The following is a 17,981-nucleotide window of genomic DNA, read 5'->3' on the forward strand; positions in this document are numbered from 1 at the left end:
GCCCAGTGCTATTTCTGGTGTCCGTGGGAGTTTTTGTGGGGGCTCTGCAGTGGAAGAACAAAATGGTTGCTGACAATTATTCCACAGGGATAAATTAATTTTTCTGAAATGAAGGTGGTGGTGGTGAAAACATCAGACTGAAGTGAGCACATTCCCAGAGAGCAGCCTGGACAGCACCTGAGGAAGTATCCCTGGAACACTCTGCCATGGCCTGGGAAAACATCTCAACCCTGCCCCAGTGGAACAGGGGTTTGAGGGAGTTGAGCCTCTGTATCACCTTCAGGTTTCTTACCAGGGAGAAGTGAGTTCAGCCCAGTTCAGCCAAAAGGTTTGACAGCAGCTCAGGGAGCCCCAGGTCATTGATTGGTAGGAGATAATGGGAGAGAAGCTCTTTAAAATCAACAAATTGCTGAATTCATTGTGGGGTGCCACAACTTGCAGCTGCTTTGCAGAGAGCTGTGAAATGCTACAGACATTTCCCAGATGTCCCAAAGTCCCACGTGTTGCTCGTGTGCTCTCAGGCTCTAGCGCAGCCTTCAGCTCAGCCTTCAGGCTCAACCTGCCCAGAATGAGCCCCCTCACATTCAGAAAGTGACCAAGTTAGAGCCTTGTGCTGTTGGTCTTCCTCTGTCTGGAACCTCACATGTCCCTCAACATTGAGACAGGAGAAAACTCCTGGGGGGAGTAACCTGGAGCCTGCTCCAGCTGTTCCAGCTGTGAGGACAACCTGCAGAACTGTCCCCACAGCCTGGCCCTGCTGGAGCAACACTCAGAGAGGACTCTCCTGTGGAGGAATCCAGCCTCAGGTCACTGCTGCTGTTTTACTGCTGCAGCATGACCCACTTTAGCACCAGGATGGCCACATTTAGAAAGTTTTCATTCCTTTCTAATCCAGAAACACTATTTTTAAATACAGCCCTTCCAAAAGCCAGTCATGCTCGGTCAGCATCTGCCTCTTCCCCGGAACAGCACAGACTCCCAGTTTCCCCTTCACAGGCTGGAATAAGCCTGTCTTGCCAAGCCCTGTGCACCTCCTGGTCTGCTTTGGTGGAAACATTCCCACCAGAACCATTTCAGTAATTTCACCCAGTGATTCATTTCCTTCATAATTAAAACTGCATGATTAAAACACTTGTGTCTCAAAGCATTGCTAGATGGATGTTAAAAAAAAAAAAAAAATTGGAATATTAGCTCACTGTGGGTGGAAAAAACCCCTACATATCTTTATTCCTAAAATAAACCAGAGTTGTGCAAGGTGCATGGGATGATCCAACCCTTTGGATCTGACCTTATCCTTGTGGCTTATTGAGTTGCTGCAGCTTTGGGTTTAGTCACCAAATGTGGGAGTTCTGTGAAGAGCTTGGGTAACCCACCCGGACATAACAGCTGGAAGAATTCCCAGCAGGACACTCAACACTCGGAAGTGGTGAGGTGTAAAATTAATAGCTGGTCTTCAGCCTGCCTTGGACATGTTGGAGACCTCTGATATCTAAGCTGTATCTCCCCAAAGTGCACCTTGAAGGGCATTTTCCTAAGTAAGTAAGAGTTAGAGCTTTGGGAAATATCTTTTGGAGGCTGAAAGCCTCTCCTGCCCCCATTGGGGCAGCACAAAGGAGCTCTACTGGAGGTGAAACCTTTCCCTGCATAGCACCAGCTTCGTTATTGTTGGATGGCATTTCTCCTCCTGGCACTTGTGTGTAACACCAATGGGAACAGTGTTTGGTGAGCCCTTTTTGGACAGCAGGGTTTGAAAGGTGCTGGATTCCTTTGGAGCAATGGAGTCAAACAATCCAGGAGGGAAGAGAGATCCCTGCCACGAGCGAGCTCTGCCCTCCCAACTTTCTCCACGGACAAGGAACCAAGCAGTGAGAATCAGACATTTACTTTCTGCACTCTTTGTCCTAAAAATCGATATTTTGATGCAAATCCTGCCAGCCAACATCCACTCATGCAGAAAGTGAGTGCAGAAATGTTCCAGTTTTGTTCTGGGTGAGCACTTGAACAAGGCTGCCCCTGGACTCTCCTCTCTTTTTGAGCTGCCATCTCTGCTGAAAGAGTTATGTAGATCTTGATCTCACTCCTAAAGAATTCCTGTGTTGAAAGGTTAAGCAGATATTTGTTTGGATTTGTGTTCTTTGGAGAACCTCCTCCCTGCAAAAGGGCACTGCGAAGGCCAATGGCCCAGGCAGGGCTCCAGTGTCACTGTGCAACCAGCCCAGGACGGGGCTGGATCCTGGCCTTGCTCACCTTTGCTGTGGCTGCTGATTTCCTTGGAGACCAACCTTTCCCCTGGCTCAGGGAGAGGCTCCAGCCCTCTGGAAGACCACAAAGGCCTCAGCTTTGCCAGAGGTTTCCCAAGGACAGCACTCAAATGTCACCAGTGTTGCTTTAAGACACAGAGAGAGGGACTTGGGGCTGCAGCTGCATCTGGAAAGGGCAAAGGGACATCGGGTCTGATGCTGGACATGTGCAACTGAGCTGGATCCTGCCTTGTGTGGGGTGAGGAGCCTGGGATTGCTGGATTGGGAGTGCTCCAAAACACAACACACAGAGATGGCCAGGAGTCTGAACCAGCGCTCACCAGCCCCGTCAGACTTCCAGGGAAATCAGAGCAGCAGCCTCTGCCTTGGTGTGGTGTTTCTGTTGTTTACCTGACACGTAGAACTCGATGCTCCGCTCCTCCTCGCCCACCTTGTTGGAAGCCACGCAGTAATAGAGCCCCGAGGCGCTGCTGTTCTCCGTGGTGAGGGTGCTCACGATCTGCCAGGAAACAGAGAACAAGGACTGGCTCTGAGGGTGGGGCAGCCCTGGCAGAGTGTGTGGGAGGGTAGAAAAACTGTTAAGAAAGCTGTTTCTATTTAATAACAGGTGAAGGTCCCAGACAAGTGCTCCTACTTGGTTTTTGTCTCACATCATCTCGACCCAGCTGATTCTCTTCCCTCCTCAATCCTAAACCTTCCCCTTCCTTTTTTCCCCGTCTCACCCATGAAAAGCAAAGTCCTCCTTCAAGACACTGCCAAGGTCTTTGTGTGACAACATCAGCAAGAAGCTGAACTGAGGAGCTTGGAGGATCCATCCAAACACAGTCCCACATCCATCTATTCTCTTTCCTGCCTTTCAGCTCTGGGGTATGTGGGGAATATCCACGTTTGCATGGGAAGCAGGTGATTCCTATGGATGTGGTACAAAGAGTATTGCAGGATTTTGCTTTTCCCCTCGGAGAAGGGAGGGAAGAGCATGGCCTGGGAGTCCCTTGATTCCAAGACTGTTCCTTGGAGCCACACAGGACTCATTCAGCAAGGCAGGAAGCTCTGGAGAAGCTGCCAGTGCTGCAACACTTGGCAAATGCAGAAAGGGAGGATCAGGGAGGAGGAAGGAGCACTTGTCCTGAGCTTCACCCCATGGGAAAAGGAGGTGGTTCTGTTACTGCTGGGGCTGAACTCAAACATGTCCTCAAGAACCTGTGTTCCTTAAACCTCCCAAGGCTCTCGCTGGTGAGGCCCAGCCACGTAGCACTGCCCTGTCCCTCTCAGGCTCACACAGGAATATCCACAGGCTGTGGCTTTAATTATTCCTTGTATTCCTTTGGACTTAGCAGGAAAACTGGGCCTGACCCACCAAGACAGAGATGTTCTTGCAGGATTGCTCTGCTTCCCCTGCAGCCATTCACCTGAGGAGCTCTGAGCCCTCACATTTGGAACAAATATGACTTTCTTTGCCATCCTCTCTAAGGCCTTTGAGAATCAAAACTTATAACACCCTCTGGCCCTTTGTCCTTATCTCCAGAGAGCTCTTTGAAGTGCACAGAAGCATCTCTGGACTTTCTTTTTAATATCCTAAACTAAATTCGCACAAGACATTCCTTTGCCCTGCCTAAAGCTGCCCCATGAGTGTGTCTATAGCTGTGTGGGATGTATTTTCTGAGTTATTTAAGATTTGCTGAGATCTGGCACTTTAAATCCCGCAGGGAAATGAGTTCCAAAGGTTTTGATCCCATGTGCATTTGACATTCTAATGGTGAGCATTTTCAGCAGAGTAAGGGGTGAGTGGAAAAGGCTTTACTTTTCATGGGCACCAAACACAAGAACGGGGAACCCCCAAATTTAGGGGTGAAAAAGGAGAGCAGCAAACCCAGCTCCCTCTGGTGTCTACCACAGAAAGAGCTGTGCACTCCTGAGCGATTTATGATGTGAAAACAGCTCTGCCTTGGCTATAAAAGCAGCCTGGCCATAAAAGCAGCCTGCTCCTCCTCCTGGTGCTGTCCTGGAGCAGTGGCCCGATGCCACAGGCTGTGAACAAGCACATGTTCAGAGCCCTGAGCAGCAGCCACTGCCTTTGGAATTCCTGCTGAATCAGGACCAACATCTTTGTTCTCATGGATCTGAGGATTTCATGTTTGGGAAAAGCCAATGTAAATGTCCATGCTGAGGACAGGAGGGGATACATTTGGACAGCTTTTTAACAGCAGTTAGTCTTCCTAAGTGACAGCTCTAGCTGGGAAGTGGAGGATAACGCTGTAGAGCCAGTCAGAATCATAAAATATCCATTTTGGGACATGTCCAAAATGTTCGGGGTGACACTGGGGCTCTTCTAAACACTGATGCAATGCCTCAAGCTGCTTGGTGGCCCAGAGGTAAACGCTCATGAGCACACACACACACAGATGCTGACATCTCCAGCTCCATAACTCAGGAAAGGTCTGGTGGGGCAGTGGGAAAACCAAAAAAAAAGAGCAAATAGCTATCCTGAGACCTCACTGGGGCTAATCTCAGTCTTGTCTAGATATGAAGGTGAAAAAGATGGTAAATGACAGTGGGAAACAATCTGGGGACAAATTCTTGGGGGAAAAAAACTACTGAGGGATAGAGAGAAAGTAATTTTCTTGTTTGGATGCTCCAGTCGTTGTCGTGCACTTGGATACCAGCTCGTTACACTCCTAAGCACCACAGACAAGGCACTTTCCTGACTTGGCCCTGAACTGGCACCTCCCAGAGCCCTCCAGATTGTGACTTTTAAACCAGCAGCATCCAGCAGAGATCTTCATGTGATCCCAGAGCTGGCAATTCAGGATTTTGAGTGATTATCTTGTAAGATGAATCCCTTGGAAAGACTGTGAATCATTATTTCACTCCAGCTGTGTGCTCCTGGGTAAATCCCTGAGCCTGACAGCCCAGTTATCTTTCCAACATCTGAAATAAAGTTCTCAGTGGTCAAATTAACCTAATCCTGATAGGTTTGGTAGTTGAAATTTGAAATTTGTGAGTATTTGGTCATAGTGGCAGGTTGGGATAAGGATTTTGTTCTTCTAAATGCCATCCCTAATGAAAAACTGGTTTGAACTTGAGCACCCAAACTCAGGGATCTTCTCCCATTGTTAACAGTGCAAACTGTTGCTCTCTGCAGGGGCACAATCCCAGAATCTGAGGACCTTTAGTAGACAGTGGAAAAATTCTGAGGGAATATTCCTGTGTGTGCTTAGTCCATGCACCTGGAGAAGCATTTTCCACTCCTGGAATCAGAGCCAGGGTAGAAAAGCTTGAGACATGTTGGAATGAGTCCGGAGGGACCACAGAGCTGCTCCCAGGGCTGGAGCCCCTCTGCTGTTGAGCCAGGCTGAGAGAGCTGGGAATGTTCACCTGGAGAAGGGAAGGATCCAGGGACACCTCAGAGCCCCTGGCAGGGCCTAAAGGGGCTCCAGGAGAGCTGCAGAGGGACTGGGGCCAAGGCATGGAGGGCCAGGACACAGGGAATGGCTTCCAGTGCCAGAGGGCAGGGCTGGATGGGAGATTGGGCAGGAATTGTTCCCTGGGAGGGTGGGCAGGCCCTGGCACAGGGTGCCCAGAGCAGCTGGGGCTGCCCCTGGATCCCTGGCAGTGCCCAAGGCCAGGCTGGACATTGGGGCTGGGAGCAGCCTGGGACAGTGGGAGGTGTCCCTGCCCAGGGCAGGGGTGGCACTGGATGGTCTCTAAGTCCCTCACACCCCAAACCCTCTGGGATTGCACAATCAAGGCAGGGCTCACCCCACAGCTGCTTCTCTTGCCTTCTACCCAGAAAACCCAGAGCGCAGCACTCTCTGCTAAGCTGAATAATGATGCTGTAATTGCCCTAAAACTTTGTGTCTCTGCACTGAAAATACCATTAATGAACTATTTACAGCCTGGAAATGTGCAGTTTCCAGTTCCCCTGCCACGTCCCCAGCTGCCAACATGCTGCAGCCACAGGTGGCTGTCCCAGCCTCAGCTTCTGTGCAGGCAGCACTGGGACCAGGCTAATTAATAACAAATTATTGGCATGTAGTGTCTAGACATCTTCCTAGTGGGAGCTGGATGGGATCCTGGCAGCTCACTGCACACCAAACACCACACATCCCAGTCTGGACTGCCTGGGTTGGATTTGGAATTAAGGGCTCCATTTCCTATTTCTTAACCCAAAGGCCACCCAATACTGTGAGCCCGAGGAAGGGATTATTAGCTAATAAATAATTACTAGGAAAGAATAAACTAAGTTTAAAACTCAATAAGCAAAGGAATAAAATGACTGATCTCTGAAGAACAGCTCTGACAAGTAAATAGAGCTTGCTGCTGGGAAAACTCCTAATGGGAGAGTTCAATAAAGTCCATATGTAATGTTCCTGAACTGATAAAAATAACTTATTTTAGAAGCAGCCAAATAACATTCCCCAGCCGTGCACCATGAGTGTTTTAAGACATCTTGTAGTAAGGACAGAGCAACGAGACCTTTTTTAAGCTGGAGCCAGCATGAATTAATATCTCTTGTTATTCCTTGCTTTCTCTTTGCTTTGTCTAATCCCTCCCTCCGAGAGCTTTAATTACCAATTCTTCCTCTTTCACTTCGTTAGCTGCCCGTGGGCGAGGATGAGGAGGGGAAAACATCAGTGGAAAACTTCTCAGCTGTCTGACTCTGGCAGAGCTGGGCTGGAGGTGGCTACAGGGAGATGGAATTATAGGAACTTCACCAGGGACCCTGCACAGAAAACATTCAACTCGCTCCTAATCCATCCACTTGAGTGGCACACAATAACACTTGTTTGCAGAGCCTGACAATCCTGATCCAGGATCCGAGTTCATTCACTCAAAACACGCTAAAGGATGGACTGAGGACGAGTGATAAGAGAAGTCTGGGAGCTGGCTGAGGACTTGCAGCTTTGCTCCCACCTCTGGCAGGGGGTGTTTCTCTCCCTGGGAAAGGGGAGCAGCCAGTGCCTTCCTCAGGGTGAGCAGAGCTGTGCAGTCAGGAAAGGTGCTGGACTGGGCTGGGAACTGGGCAGACTGGAGGTTTGAGGTGCTTCTGGAGGAATTGTGGCGTGGAGGGACTGCTCACCTGGAGCAGGTGGGTAAATCCTGGCTAGCCCTGAGCAATTACCACCCCCTGCTCCTTCCTCCAGTGACGGCAGCTCTGGAATTCAGGAGCCAGGGAAGACAAAGAGCCAGTTCTGACGTCCCTGCTGCTGGCCAGGCTCTCACCAGACCCACCAAGGACAGTGCCATGTGCTCCTGTGCCTGGGCAGTGCCTGAAACACCCGGGCTGGTCTCCCAGGGGGTGCTGCTGTGTCCCAACCCCGTCCCTGTGGCTGTGCCCCTTCCCTGGCACAGCCTGGCATGACAGGGCTGGAGGAGCTTCCTGAAGTGACAGATTTGAACAGCCTGGCTGAGCTGCTCACACACTTTTCACCACACACATCCCACTGCTCTAGTGTAGTCTTTTTGTTCCTTCAGGAGGGCTAAACTTGGCATTTTTGGGTCAGTTTTCTTGAGTGGTTGTGAATTTCACCAGCAGAAATGTCCACGTGGCCCAGCCACTCTCATATAGACATGAAAGGGAGAAAAGAGATGAAAAGAACCCCCCAGTGGGACTGAATTATGCATGAGCCTTGCTCTTCTCCTCTGCTGGTCTCAAGCTCAGGCCAGTTTGTTATTTTGCTAACAGGAAAGAAAATAAAATAGCAACCTAGCTCCTTGTGACTTGAAAAGCCAGGCAATTCCTGCAGTCACGGGTGTTACACCTGGTGTGAAAAAGGAGATTCAGAGGAGCCACGCAGTGCTTTAAATCCCAAAGTGAGTTCAGCATGGGCTCAAAACCCCAGGGAGAATGAACCTATCCCAGTGCAACTGCCTCGACCCCTGTCGGACCAAAACTTCACTGAAACCCATCATTACCTCAACCATAACCACACACTTTTCCTTAGGAATGAGACTCAGGCTTAGGAAGGCAGGAGGAGGTGAAATTCACTTCTCTGTCTGTGGAATACTCATGGAATAATCATTGTGAGGATGATGACAAGAGAGCTCGATTTTACATGGCACTTCTGTCAGGAGATGTCTGAAGAACTTCATGTGATCAAAGAGCACCAGTGGTTTGCTGGAAAAACCCATGCTTGCTGCCCTGCCAGCTTGCTTTGGGCAACTTCCTGCATCTGATGATTCCAGGGGAGTTATTCCCATGTTTTTAGCAGCTCTAAACAATTAATGCAAGTTTTCATATATCACTGGACCAGCTTTTATTGCTGCAGCTCCCAATGGTGAACTCTTGGTGCTGACAAATCCTAGAGCCCAGGTGAATTCCACCTTCTGCCCAAGACTCCAGTGCTCATGGGACTGGCTCAAATCCCACAGGAAAATCCCAAACCTCAGCTAATCCCAGGTTCCTAACACAGCTCCTGAAAGCTCAGATTCCAACATCTTTATTATTTCATCTGCTTGGTCAGTGCAGATGAGTTATTTGCTGGGATATGGTGGGAATGGATTGGGCTGTTTCCTGTCTGTTCCATTCCTGGTGGGAATAACGACTGATAAAAACTCAAGGAAAAGTCTGAAGACTTTTTCCTCAATGTCTTTTTTAAAAATGATATTTTTTATTATAAAGATTCCAATTAACACAGAACCTTGGGCTTCAGAAAGGGGGAAGGACAGGAATTGTCTGCAATGTAAGCAGGAAGACCAAGTGCTGAATGTTGAGATTCCTATAATTTAGTTATATTCATTTGAATAACTCTTAATCAGGACATAAAAATTAATAGAAAATGCCTCAGACTGCGTTTTCAGCCAGGGAGAAAAATAATGAATATCCCATAAATTGTACAATTATGCAGCTGGTAACTTTAATCATGAAATATGTAAAAGCTGAAGTTAAAGGGCTGTTAAAGGCTGAGCTGCAACCCTTTAGAACACATCTAAAAATGAACTCTTGGGGATGCCAGGGGAGTGCAGAAGGAGCAGAGGTGGCTGTGCAGGGCAGAGAGAGGAGCAGTTGGGGAACAAGGAGATCTTTGAGGACTCCACAGGGTCCTGGTGTGGAGGTTCCCTCGTGGTCCTCACTTCCACGATTCAGCAACCAACAAGTATTTTTTGAGCCACAGCAATTGTGAAACCCTTCACTTTTATATGGGGACTGAAAGAACTTGAAGAGTGATCATAAGACACAGACCAAGCTCTGGGACACCAGATCATGTATTTAGACAGACTGTATATCTATATCTATATCTATATATCTGTGGAGACAAACAGTAGCCCTGAGAGTCTCAAAGCTCTTGTCAGCCCATGAAGCAACAAGAAAGTCTTAGAAAAAGAAGAAGCTTTGAAGGTAAATGTCACCAAACTCCATTTTTAGAAATAATTAGCACTTTTTAGAGAGCTGCTTTTACCTAAGATCTAAAATTCTTAAAGAATACACTAAAGCCAGATCTTAAGGGGCACTATGCCATCTAAATAAATTCAATTTATAAATATCTCCCAGCAATGGAAAAACTCAGGAATGAGAGGCGAACACTGATTTTCTCCTTCCCAGCCCAAGCTCCATGTTTTCAGAGCTCTGGTTTGGATTATGTTTAGAACTGGAAAGTCTCCCTGAGAAAGAGCAGATGGCTGAGGCACTGATCCTGACAGATGCTGATTTAGTCTGGATCAAATCCAGAAGAGCACTTTAGCTTTGTGCTTAACTTTAAGCACAGGAGTAACTCCAGAATTATCCCATGCTCAAAGGTGAACCAGGATTTGAACAGCAGCGTCCAGCACCTTGCAGGATCAGACACTGAACCATCTGGACCATCCACCTCCAAAGCTGCAGCTGCAAACCCACTCCTGGAGCCAGCAACCCCTGCAAGTCCAACAGGTAATCCCAGCCAGAGCCCAGCAGAGCCAGGAGGCCCTGAATCCACAGCAGATTCCCAGCATGGACATGTGGATATCAGCCAGTAGCACCTGGGGGACACTGAGCAGGCAATTCCTGGTGGGATCTCTCAGTTCACACAGGCAGGGTGATCCCAGGGCTGTTGGACAGGGAAGCAGGCAGGGAAGTGTAGGAGGAAGGTTTTCCCTCCTTCCTTGTCCCAGTGAAGTGGTTTCAGCCCAGGACCTGCACACTCTGGAAATCAGAGCAGGTACCTGTGGCCCTGCAGGGCTGCACAACACACACTTGGTCAGCTCCTGCTGCTGGGAGTAGGGAAAACAGGGCAGGACAAAGGGGGCAGGACAAAGGGGGACAGGAAAAAGGGGGGCAGGACAAAGAGCTCTCCAAGTGTTTAATGAACTCAGAGTCCTTATCAGTGCTCATGACAGCACCCCTCGCACTGAACCACTCTCACACTTTCTCAAGACTGAGGGAGACACGGAGGGTTTTGACCCCAAAGTCTTGGGAGAGTTTTAAACAGGCCGTGTGACATCATTCCCAAAGCCCAGCACTTGTAAACAGCAGAGATCTGAGATGATCCCAGCGCTGGGGAATTCCAAGCATGCAAAGAACCCTCAGCAGCTTGGGAACCAGGAGCTGGGGGTGAGCATTCCCTGACATCATCCCCATCGTCCCACACATACCTTTGGTTTATCCCCCTGCCTCATGGGGGTGTTCTCAATGCTCCTGATCTTGTTTCCTACGACCGTGTTCTCCCGAACCGTAACTTTTGGCCCCTCAGGATTGCACCTGGAGGTAGAAAAGCAGAGATGGTGTTCAAGGTAAGCAGGGAGGTGTGTTGGAGCGAGAGAATGTCAGTCTTAAATTATAGTCATAGGTCTGAAAAACTCCCCAAAGCTGTTGCTGCTGGAATCTGTTACTTCTTTGTGAAATTCCTCCATTCCTTCTTTGCAACACTTCAAAATTATTTACAAAGCACCTTGACAGAGGCAAACAAAATCAGTTCATGACCAGCAATGGACCCCCCCCAAAAACTTTCCAAAGATTGAAAATGGAAAATACTGGACAGCTAATTCAATCATGTCAGTTTAATCTGGCTATTATAAGTTATCTTTCCAAATTCTTAATGCCCGTCACTCCAAAGTGCAGGGAGGTGGATGTCGCTGAGTGTCTGTCTGTGCTCAGCTTCCAACAGGAAGTGTGGGCTGAGGGAGCAGGAATGGATAAATTCTGGGATAGTGACAGCAGAAGGCTCCTTTAATGCTGCACATTCCACAGGTATCAATCTTCATTTTGGAATATGGGCAAGGAGCAGAGTGTGAAAGATGTCATGTGGGAAGGTCCAACTGCACCATCCAGGGCAAGAAGCTTTCCTGTCTTTCTGAACTTGGAAAAACTAAGCAGAGACACAGCTCTTCTCATTCCTAGAAAAGCAAAGGCTCTGAGCCCACCACGGGGTTTCAGGAGGTAAAATGAATATGGACTTTTATAGGTGCTGACCAAGGGCTGATGCTGCAGAAAATTCATCCATAAATCAGCCAAAGGCACACAAAGCACAGGGGCAACACCCTGGGTCAGGGGAGGGTTTACAGCTCTCAGAGGGGCCTAATTAGAAGATGTCTTGAAGGACTTCCTGCAAGGCACAATCCTGTCCCGAGGATGAAGGGGAAAAGCTCAGAGGAAGTAAATCACATCCCAGCTCTAAGGGACAATGCTGGTGCTCAGGGATTCAAAGGGCACTGCTGAGGCAGAGTGGGGGGAGAGAAAGAGAGAGAGAGGAAGTCAGACAACAGAAGGAAATGGGGGCTGTGTCATTTCCCACAGGAATCCTCCTCCAGCTTCTGCTGCAGAAAGATAAGGCTGCCCCTGGGGCCAGCAGAGGTAGAGCCACTCTGCAATTGTATTGAAATTGATAAGATCAGAGAGCCAGAGAGCTGCAACAAGGGTTATGTGAGGTCCTCTGCCACCAGGTCACTGGTTTGGATCTGGTTTAATTCGGCACTCATGGCCAATTCTCTCCCCCTAGACACAAAGGTCTGGAAAAGATTTTGGGTCATCTCTGTGGCTTTCCTAGAGGATGCAGAACCTGTTTCCACGTGGTGTTTCCACCCTGCTCTTGTTAAGCCCCTCCCAAGCAGAGCCCCTGTGCCTCCTGCTGCCCTGCACCTCCAACAACGCCAACAAATCCCCGGGTTTATTCCCACAGGAGCAGAGTAACTGCGGGATACCTCCCTGGGCAGGCACACAAGGTCCCTCCCAAGCTGAGACTGGATCTCCCAACATCTCCGTGCTGCACCAGAGAACCTGGGAAAGGACTCCTCCACGTTTTTCCCCTGTCTCACAGTTTGCCATTCACAGCAATAAATGAGAAAACAAGGCACCATCCAGCAATTTTCCCTCTCACTTTCTAGACTTGTCTTCATTTCTTTTACGGATGGAAAACCTGATTTCATCCCTCTCACTGCAGGGAGGAGCTGAAGTGGTCAGAACTGTGCAGGACCTGGCTCCTGCATGTGCCCAGGAGCTACCAGGGAAGCGACTGGGCATCAGCCAAGGCCTCTCTCTGCAGACCCCTCTGCTCAGGGAACTGCAGGAGCAGAGGGAATGTCTCCTTTAGGCAAAGCTCCAAAGCCATCCCGCCTGTTCCCTGGCCTCCTTCCTCTGGCAGCTCTGACCCAGTGACTTTGCTGTGTGTTCACACCTCAGCCTCCAGCACAGAAGGGTCCCCAGTAAGACACAGTTCCCTCTTCCAGTTTCTGGGACACAGAGGCTGCCACAGGAGCCTGAGCTCAGCGTGCATGAGTGAAGACAGCCCTTGGGAAGTGCCATGAATCCCACATGGATTTAAGGAAGCCAAGCCTTCAGCAGGTTTGTCTGGCAGAGCTTGCAGGGCAAAAGGTTTGTTAGCTCTGCCCACAAATCCTGCTGGTTTTCCTTTGTCAGAGCATTCACGGCATTCAGCAGCACTAAGGAAAGGTCTGGGAAAGTCACAGGGGCATTGCTGGGCAAGGTAAAGAAAATTCAGTGATCTTTAGTCACTTTAAACTTATTTAACACAGTTCAGGTATTACACAAGGCGCACGAACAGAGACACCAGCTGGGCTCAGAACCCTGGAGATCTTCACTCTGCTCGTGGTTTCAGCTCAGATGAGTCAGGATGGAGGGGAAAGAAAACCTGACTGGAAACGACCCAACAATTCAGGAACATGTTCACCCGTAGGGATGGCACTTACAGGGTGTCTGTGAGGTTGCAGGGCTGCCACTTCCACTCGATCCTCGGCTCGGGATTCCCGCTTGCTGTGCACTGGATTTTGTGTTTGCTTCTCAATTCCACCCGCACAATCTTATCAAAATCTGTTTCCTTTTCATAGATCTTGGGTCTCTCTAAAGGAAAAAAAAAAAACCCACAAAAATGCAAATGAGCAAATTTACATCCATGGTCATGTTTCTATAAAAGGTTTTGAAACATTTTGCTGGGAGAAGTGATGATCCAGTGAGGCTGCTGGTGTTGTGGGGAAATTCCCAGCAGTTCTGAAAATACTCCTCCACAGAAACAAGGGTGTTGGTTGTGGCATTTCACAGAATACACTGCAATGCTACCACATTCATCCTAATCCCTTCCAAGTGTTGGTGTGGACCTGCCGGACTTCTGGAAAATTCATGCCATGGAACACTCTTGGGCAGGGACTGCAGGATGGGGATCAGTCCATGAACTGTGGGCAAAAGGGGATTGGAGTGCTGATGTCAGCTCCTGAGAGGAACCTTATCAGGCAGCTGCTGCTCTGCAGGGCAGCCACCAGGTCCTCAGGGCTTTGGGACAAAACACCTTTTTCATCTGAAATCTTTCCTTTTCTGTGTGTGTGTAACGTGCACTGGATGGAGGGGACAGGAAAGCGAGGAAGGAGTGGTGTGGGGAAACACTTGGAGAGAAATGCCAAGAAATTCTCACCAACCACACACCCATTAAAAATGTCACGGCATTACTCACATCTGGAGGGGCTGCAAGATCACACCCTCGCACTGGAAATCTCTCAAGAGCAAACTTTTTGTCACACTTTCAGGGCTGCTCGTTGCCAGCAGGAAAGAAACGCTTTGTCCTGTCTCCTTCCAGCTCCCACGGGAAGGCACGGAAAGGAGAAATAACGGGAAAAAAGCCCCAAAGTGAAGTGAACTTTTCCTAACCTCGGACAGGGTGGGTTTGGGTTTGGGGTGAAAGCACAGGCTCTTCCCTTGTGCAGACAGCTCTGCCCATCCCTGGCCCTATCTCTTTGTCTGCTTCTCATAACAGGAAATCAAACAGATTTATTGGTGGGGTCCCTCCATGGGACACCCCTGTGCTGCCAAGAGAGGCTGCTCTGCACCGAGGCCTTCTGACAAGCTGGGAAGTGAATGTAGATTAGATTTCTATTTTTTGGGTTAACTCATTTTTTCTGCTGTCAGGGAGGCCCCAGATATGTAAATATGAGCTATTGCCCACCTCATCAATCTTGAGCCCTTTCCCTCTTTTTTTTTAAATAATCTTTTTTTGCCTTCCAGCCCCCTTAAGAGAGGACTGACCAGGCTGATCCCGGGTCTTGGTGGGACTCTCACTTGGCATTTCTCATGGTCAGACTCTGAAAGATCTTCTGACCTCCCCAGTGCCTGAAAACACATCAGTATTTCCTTCTCCACCCCATGGAAGCATTGACTGGAGCAGGTTCAGCCATATTCCATCCTGTCATAAAACACTGGCTGTTTGAAGGAGCTTCAGTAGGTCCTGATTAACATTTCCCCTAAGGAACCCAAACGCTGGCCCCTGTTTGGTGTGGCTCTCGCTGAGCTGAGCTGTAGGATTCCAAGTGCTTGGAGATTCCTGAGCAATTCACAGGACAAACTATTGGGACTAACAGTGAATTTCCTTAGCTGGCCTCTCATTTCCCACTAATAAATTATTTCTGATCATAAAAATAATTCTGTAAATTCTCCCCAGAGGGAGAAGCACATTTTTTATTATCTCGGACGCTTTTCAGTCTCAAATCCTGTGTTTGACATGCCTGGACTGACCTCAAAAGTGTGATTTTCACTTGGAGAAAGACTCGAAGTTCAGTGTGAAAGGTTACACAAATGTTGTGTGAAAGGTTACACAAGTGTTATGCGAAAGGTTACTCAAGTGTTGTGTTTTGGGCTGTAAAAACAAAACTTTACACACTTGGGCAGGGGCACTGGTGTTTGTGTATGTGAAGGAGCATGGGGAGACAAGGGTTGATCACAATCTTTTAATATCAGGACATTTTTCTATATTCTTGGTTGACTTTCATTTAAATTTTCCTCCTAAAAAAGAAATATTAATTTAACTTGATCCAATTCTAACAAGAATATGCACGACTGGGGAGTGAATTCTTCATGCCAAAATTATGGCACATTAAATATGACTCGAGACCTAAAATGAGTCAAAATGATTCATCAATTGAAATAATCATTATTTATAATCAAGCAATTATTTTTTTAAGTGTGAGGGGTTGGCTAGAAATGCCTTCCCCTGTGTTCTTTCACAATACACAGAGCGAGGTGGTGGCTGATTGTGGGCACGAGTTCAGAGACTGAAGCAGCTTTTCCAAGAGTCTGTGCCTTTCCCCTGCAGAGCTGGTGATGGAGGTGGTGTCACCCTGCAGGTGACCCTGCTCAGCTGTCCACGATGGGGACAGAGCCCTCCCACACCCCACTGTGCTCCCCTGTCCCTGCAAGGTGCTGGCCCTGGAGCACTGCGGGTTTGTGGGGGGAAAGTGGGGTCCTCCTATGGGGGACATTTCTGGGGGTGAAACCTTTCCAACCCTCTGGCCCCTGCCACGGCCATTTCACCCCTGAAGGCTTTGCCCTTCCCTTTGCTGGGCCAAACCCTATTTACAGCACTTCCACAGGTGATGGAAAGCCAAGAGCTGGTTTCTGTGGTGGGCCTGGCCCTTTGGATTGGCTCAGACCAGTTTCTCAGGGCTGGCACCTGCACAGTGTCCCCAGCTCTCACATCAGCCTGTGGAGGGCTTTTGAGCCCAGAGCCTGGCGTTACTGAGGGTTTTGCCTACATTCTTGGACTTGTTTGTCAAGCTGAGAGACTAAACATTTTAGAAGCTTCATAGCTAGGGATCAGTGTGTCCCAGAGCCCAAGGTCCTCTCCAGAACACATTCTGTAAACCAAGATAGAACCATCCAGGGGAAGGTTCCTTGGGGAGGGGAGCTCACTTGAGCCTCTCATTGGGGAATCTTTGATAGATCTGCTAATTAGTAACCCCTATAAGGTTATACCCGATCTTTGGGGGCAGACTTGGTGGGGTGCATCTCGATGCATGACCTGAACGTGTGCACCTAAGGATCCTTAAAATAAATACCAAGGTAAAATCCCTTTTCCCCTTCTAACCATGTACGACTCTTGATTTTAAGACCAGGAAAAGGCATCAAGGGGGCACCAAGCAGAGTTTCAGGTAACTCTCTCCATCCCCCTCCAGACAGAGCTTTGCTCTCCATTTCAGGTTTGCTCGCTGAGCAGCACAGGGGTTATGCACAAACCCCTATCCCTGCTCATGTCCAGCGTGGGGCAGGCTGTGGGTACAAATCCCTCTGCAAGCACTGCCAGAGCACTTCCTTCCACACCCTTCCTTCCCTCCTTCCCTATCCCACTTCTCCTCCCCGGGAGCTGCCTGCTCCCCCCAGCCTCTGCTCCCAGCCCTTGGCCACGGCCCTCGCCAGGCTGAGCTTTCTCGAGCAGAAGCCAAACAAACCTTAAAAGCTTTCTGGTCCCTGGCTGTGTGGGGAAGGTGGGCTGTGCAGATGGCTTTAAATGTATCCAAATAAATGGCTTTTCATCCTCTCTGGCTGGAAAAGTGTGATTGTATCCCCAGCTCGCCTTGCAGGGGTGCAACTGCTGCTGTGAGAGCTGACCTGAATAACTAAAGACTTGGCTGCTGCTGCACTGGGATATGCAATCAAAAAGCACTTCTGCTTACTGTGGGTTTCAAATTGATCAGCATTATGCAAATCTCACCTTCCTCGCTGCTGTTATCTCCAGTTTGTGGCATTAGGAGCAGATAATCTGTACAAGGATTAGGACATGAACCCCTCTGCAGGACCCTTCTTTCCCTGAATTGCTTGCAGGTGCCATGAGGGGTTGTACACCTGTCACCCAAAGGAGCATCCAAATATAGAGGACAGCACAGAGAAAGTTTCTCTGCCTTTTTTAGAGAAACTTTGCTTTCCTTTCAGTGACCTCTGACTGAACTGCTGTTTATGCACCTTCTCCACTACCATTCAAACTGGCTTCAGAAAATCTTTTTACATTAAGCACATCATTAAAACAACATACAGAGGCCAGTGAAGCATTAGTCTCAATTTTATATACTTTGCTGGACATGGGGCTTCATTAAAACCCTTGATGGAGTTGCAACTTATTTTCTATTTATCTTTTCTGCTTCCCTAAACCCAAAAAAATATTTGCACTTGGGAGCCTTCCATCTGATGTTTGTACAGTACTTAATGGAATACAAGTGAGTATTCTGCAAGGTAGAGAGGGAACTTCCTAGTGCAGGCTTGGACTGGGAAAGGGTGAAATTTCCCTCCGAGTAAAACCCAAAAATGACAAAGTTGTCTGGGTTCACTTCACATTTCATTTCTTTCCATTCCATTAAAAGGAAAAAAAAAAAGAAAAAACTGAGTGAAATTACCTGAAGACACATGTTTTGTCTCAGACTGACCACTGCCTTGTGTGATTTTGACTGGGAGCTATTCTAGGGCTGGTTGTAGCTGGTTTGCTGTTTTTTCCCATACCCTGCACCCACAGCTGCTCTCAGGTGGGTGCACGGCCCTGT

The 17,981-nt window shown here is 48.6% G+C and overlaps 1 protein-coding gene across 2 annotated transcripts in view; it reads right to left on the bottom strand.

Moving 5' to 3' along the window:
* The window catches only part of LOC121670076 (vascular endothelial growth factor receptor kdr-like), a 120,762-nt gene that overhangs the window by 41,382 nt on the left and 61,399 nt on the right, over positions 1-17,981 (bottom strand). For both annotated transcript variants that reach the window (XM_042039827.1, XM_042039826.1), the window contains exons 10-12: positions 13,380-13,530; positions 10,830-10,935; positions 2,652-2,760 (exon numbers count right to left, since the gene is read on the bottom strand). In XM_042039827.1, the coding sequence (XP_041895761.1) occupies positions 2,652-2,760; positions 10,830-10,935; positions 13,380-13,530 (366 nt within the window). The remainder of the gene's footprint in view (positions 1-2,651; positions 2,761-10,829; positions 10,936-13,379; positions 13,531-17,981) is intronic.

This window comes from Corvus kubaryi, unplaced genomic scaffold (assembly GCF_017639235.1).
Source record: "Corvus kubaryi isolate FWS band 111438036 unplaced genomic scaffold, C.kubaryi_AGA036_p1.0 37395, whole genome shotgun sequence".
Taxonomy (NCBI): domain Eukaryota; kingdom Metazoa; phylum Chordata; class Aves; order Passeriformes; family Corvidae; genus Corvus; species Corvus kubaryi.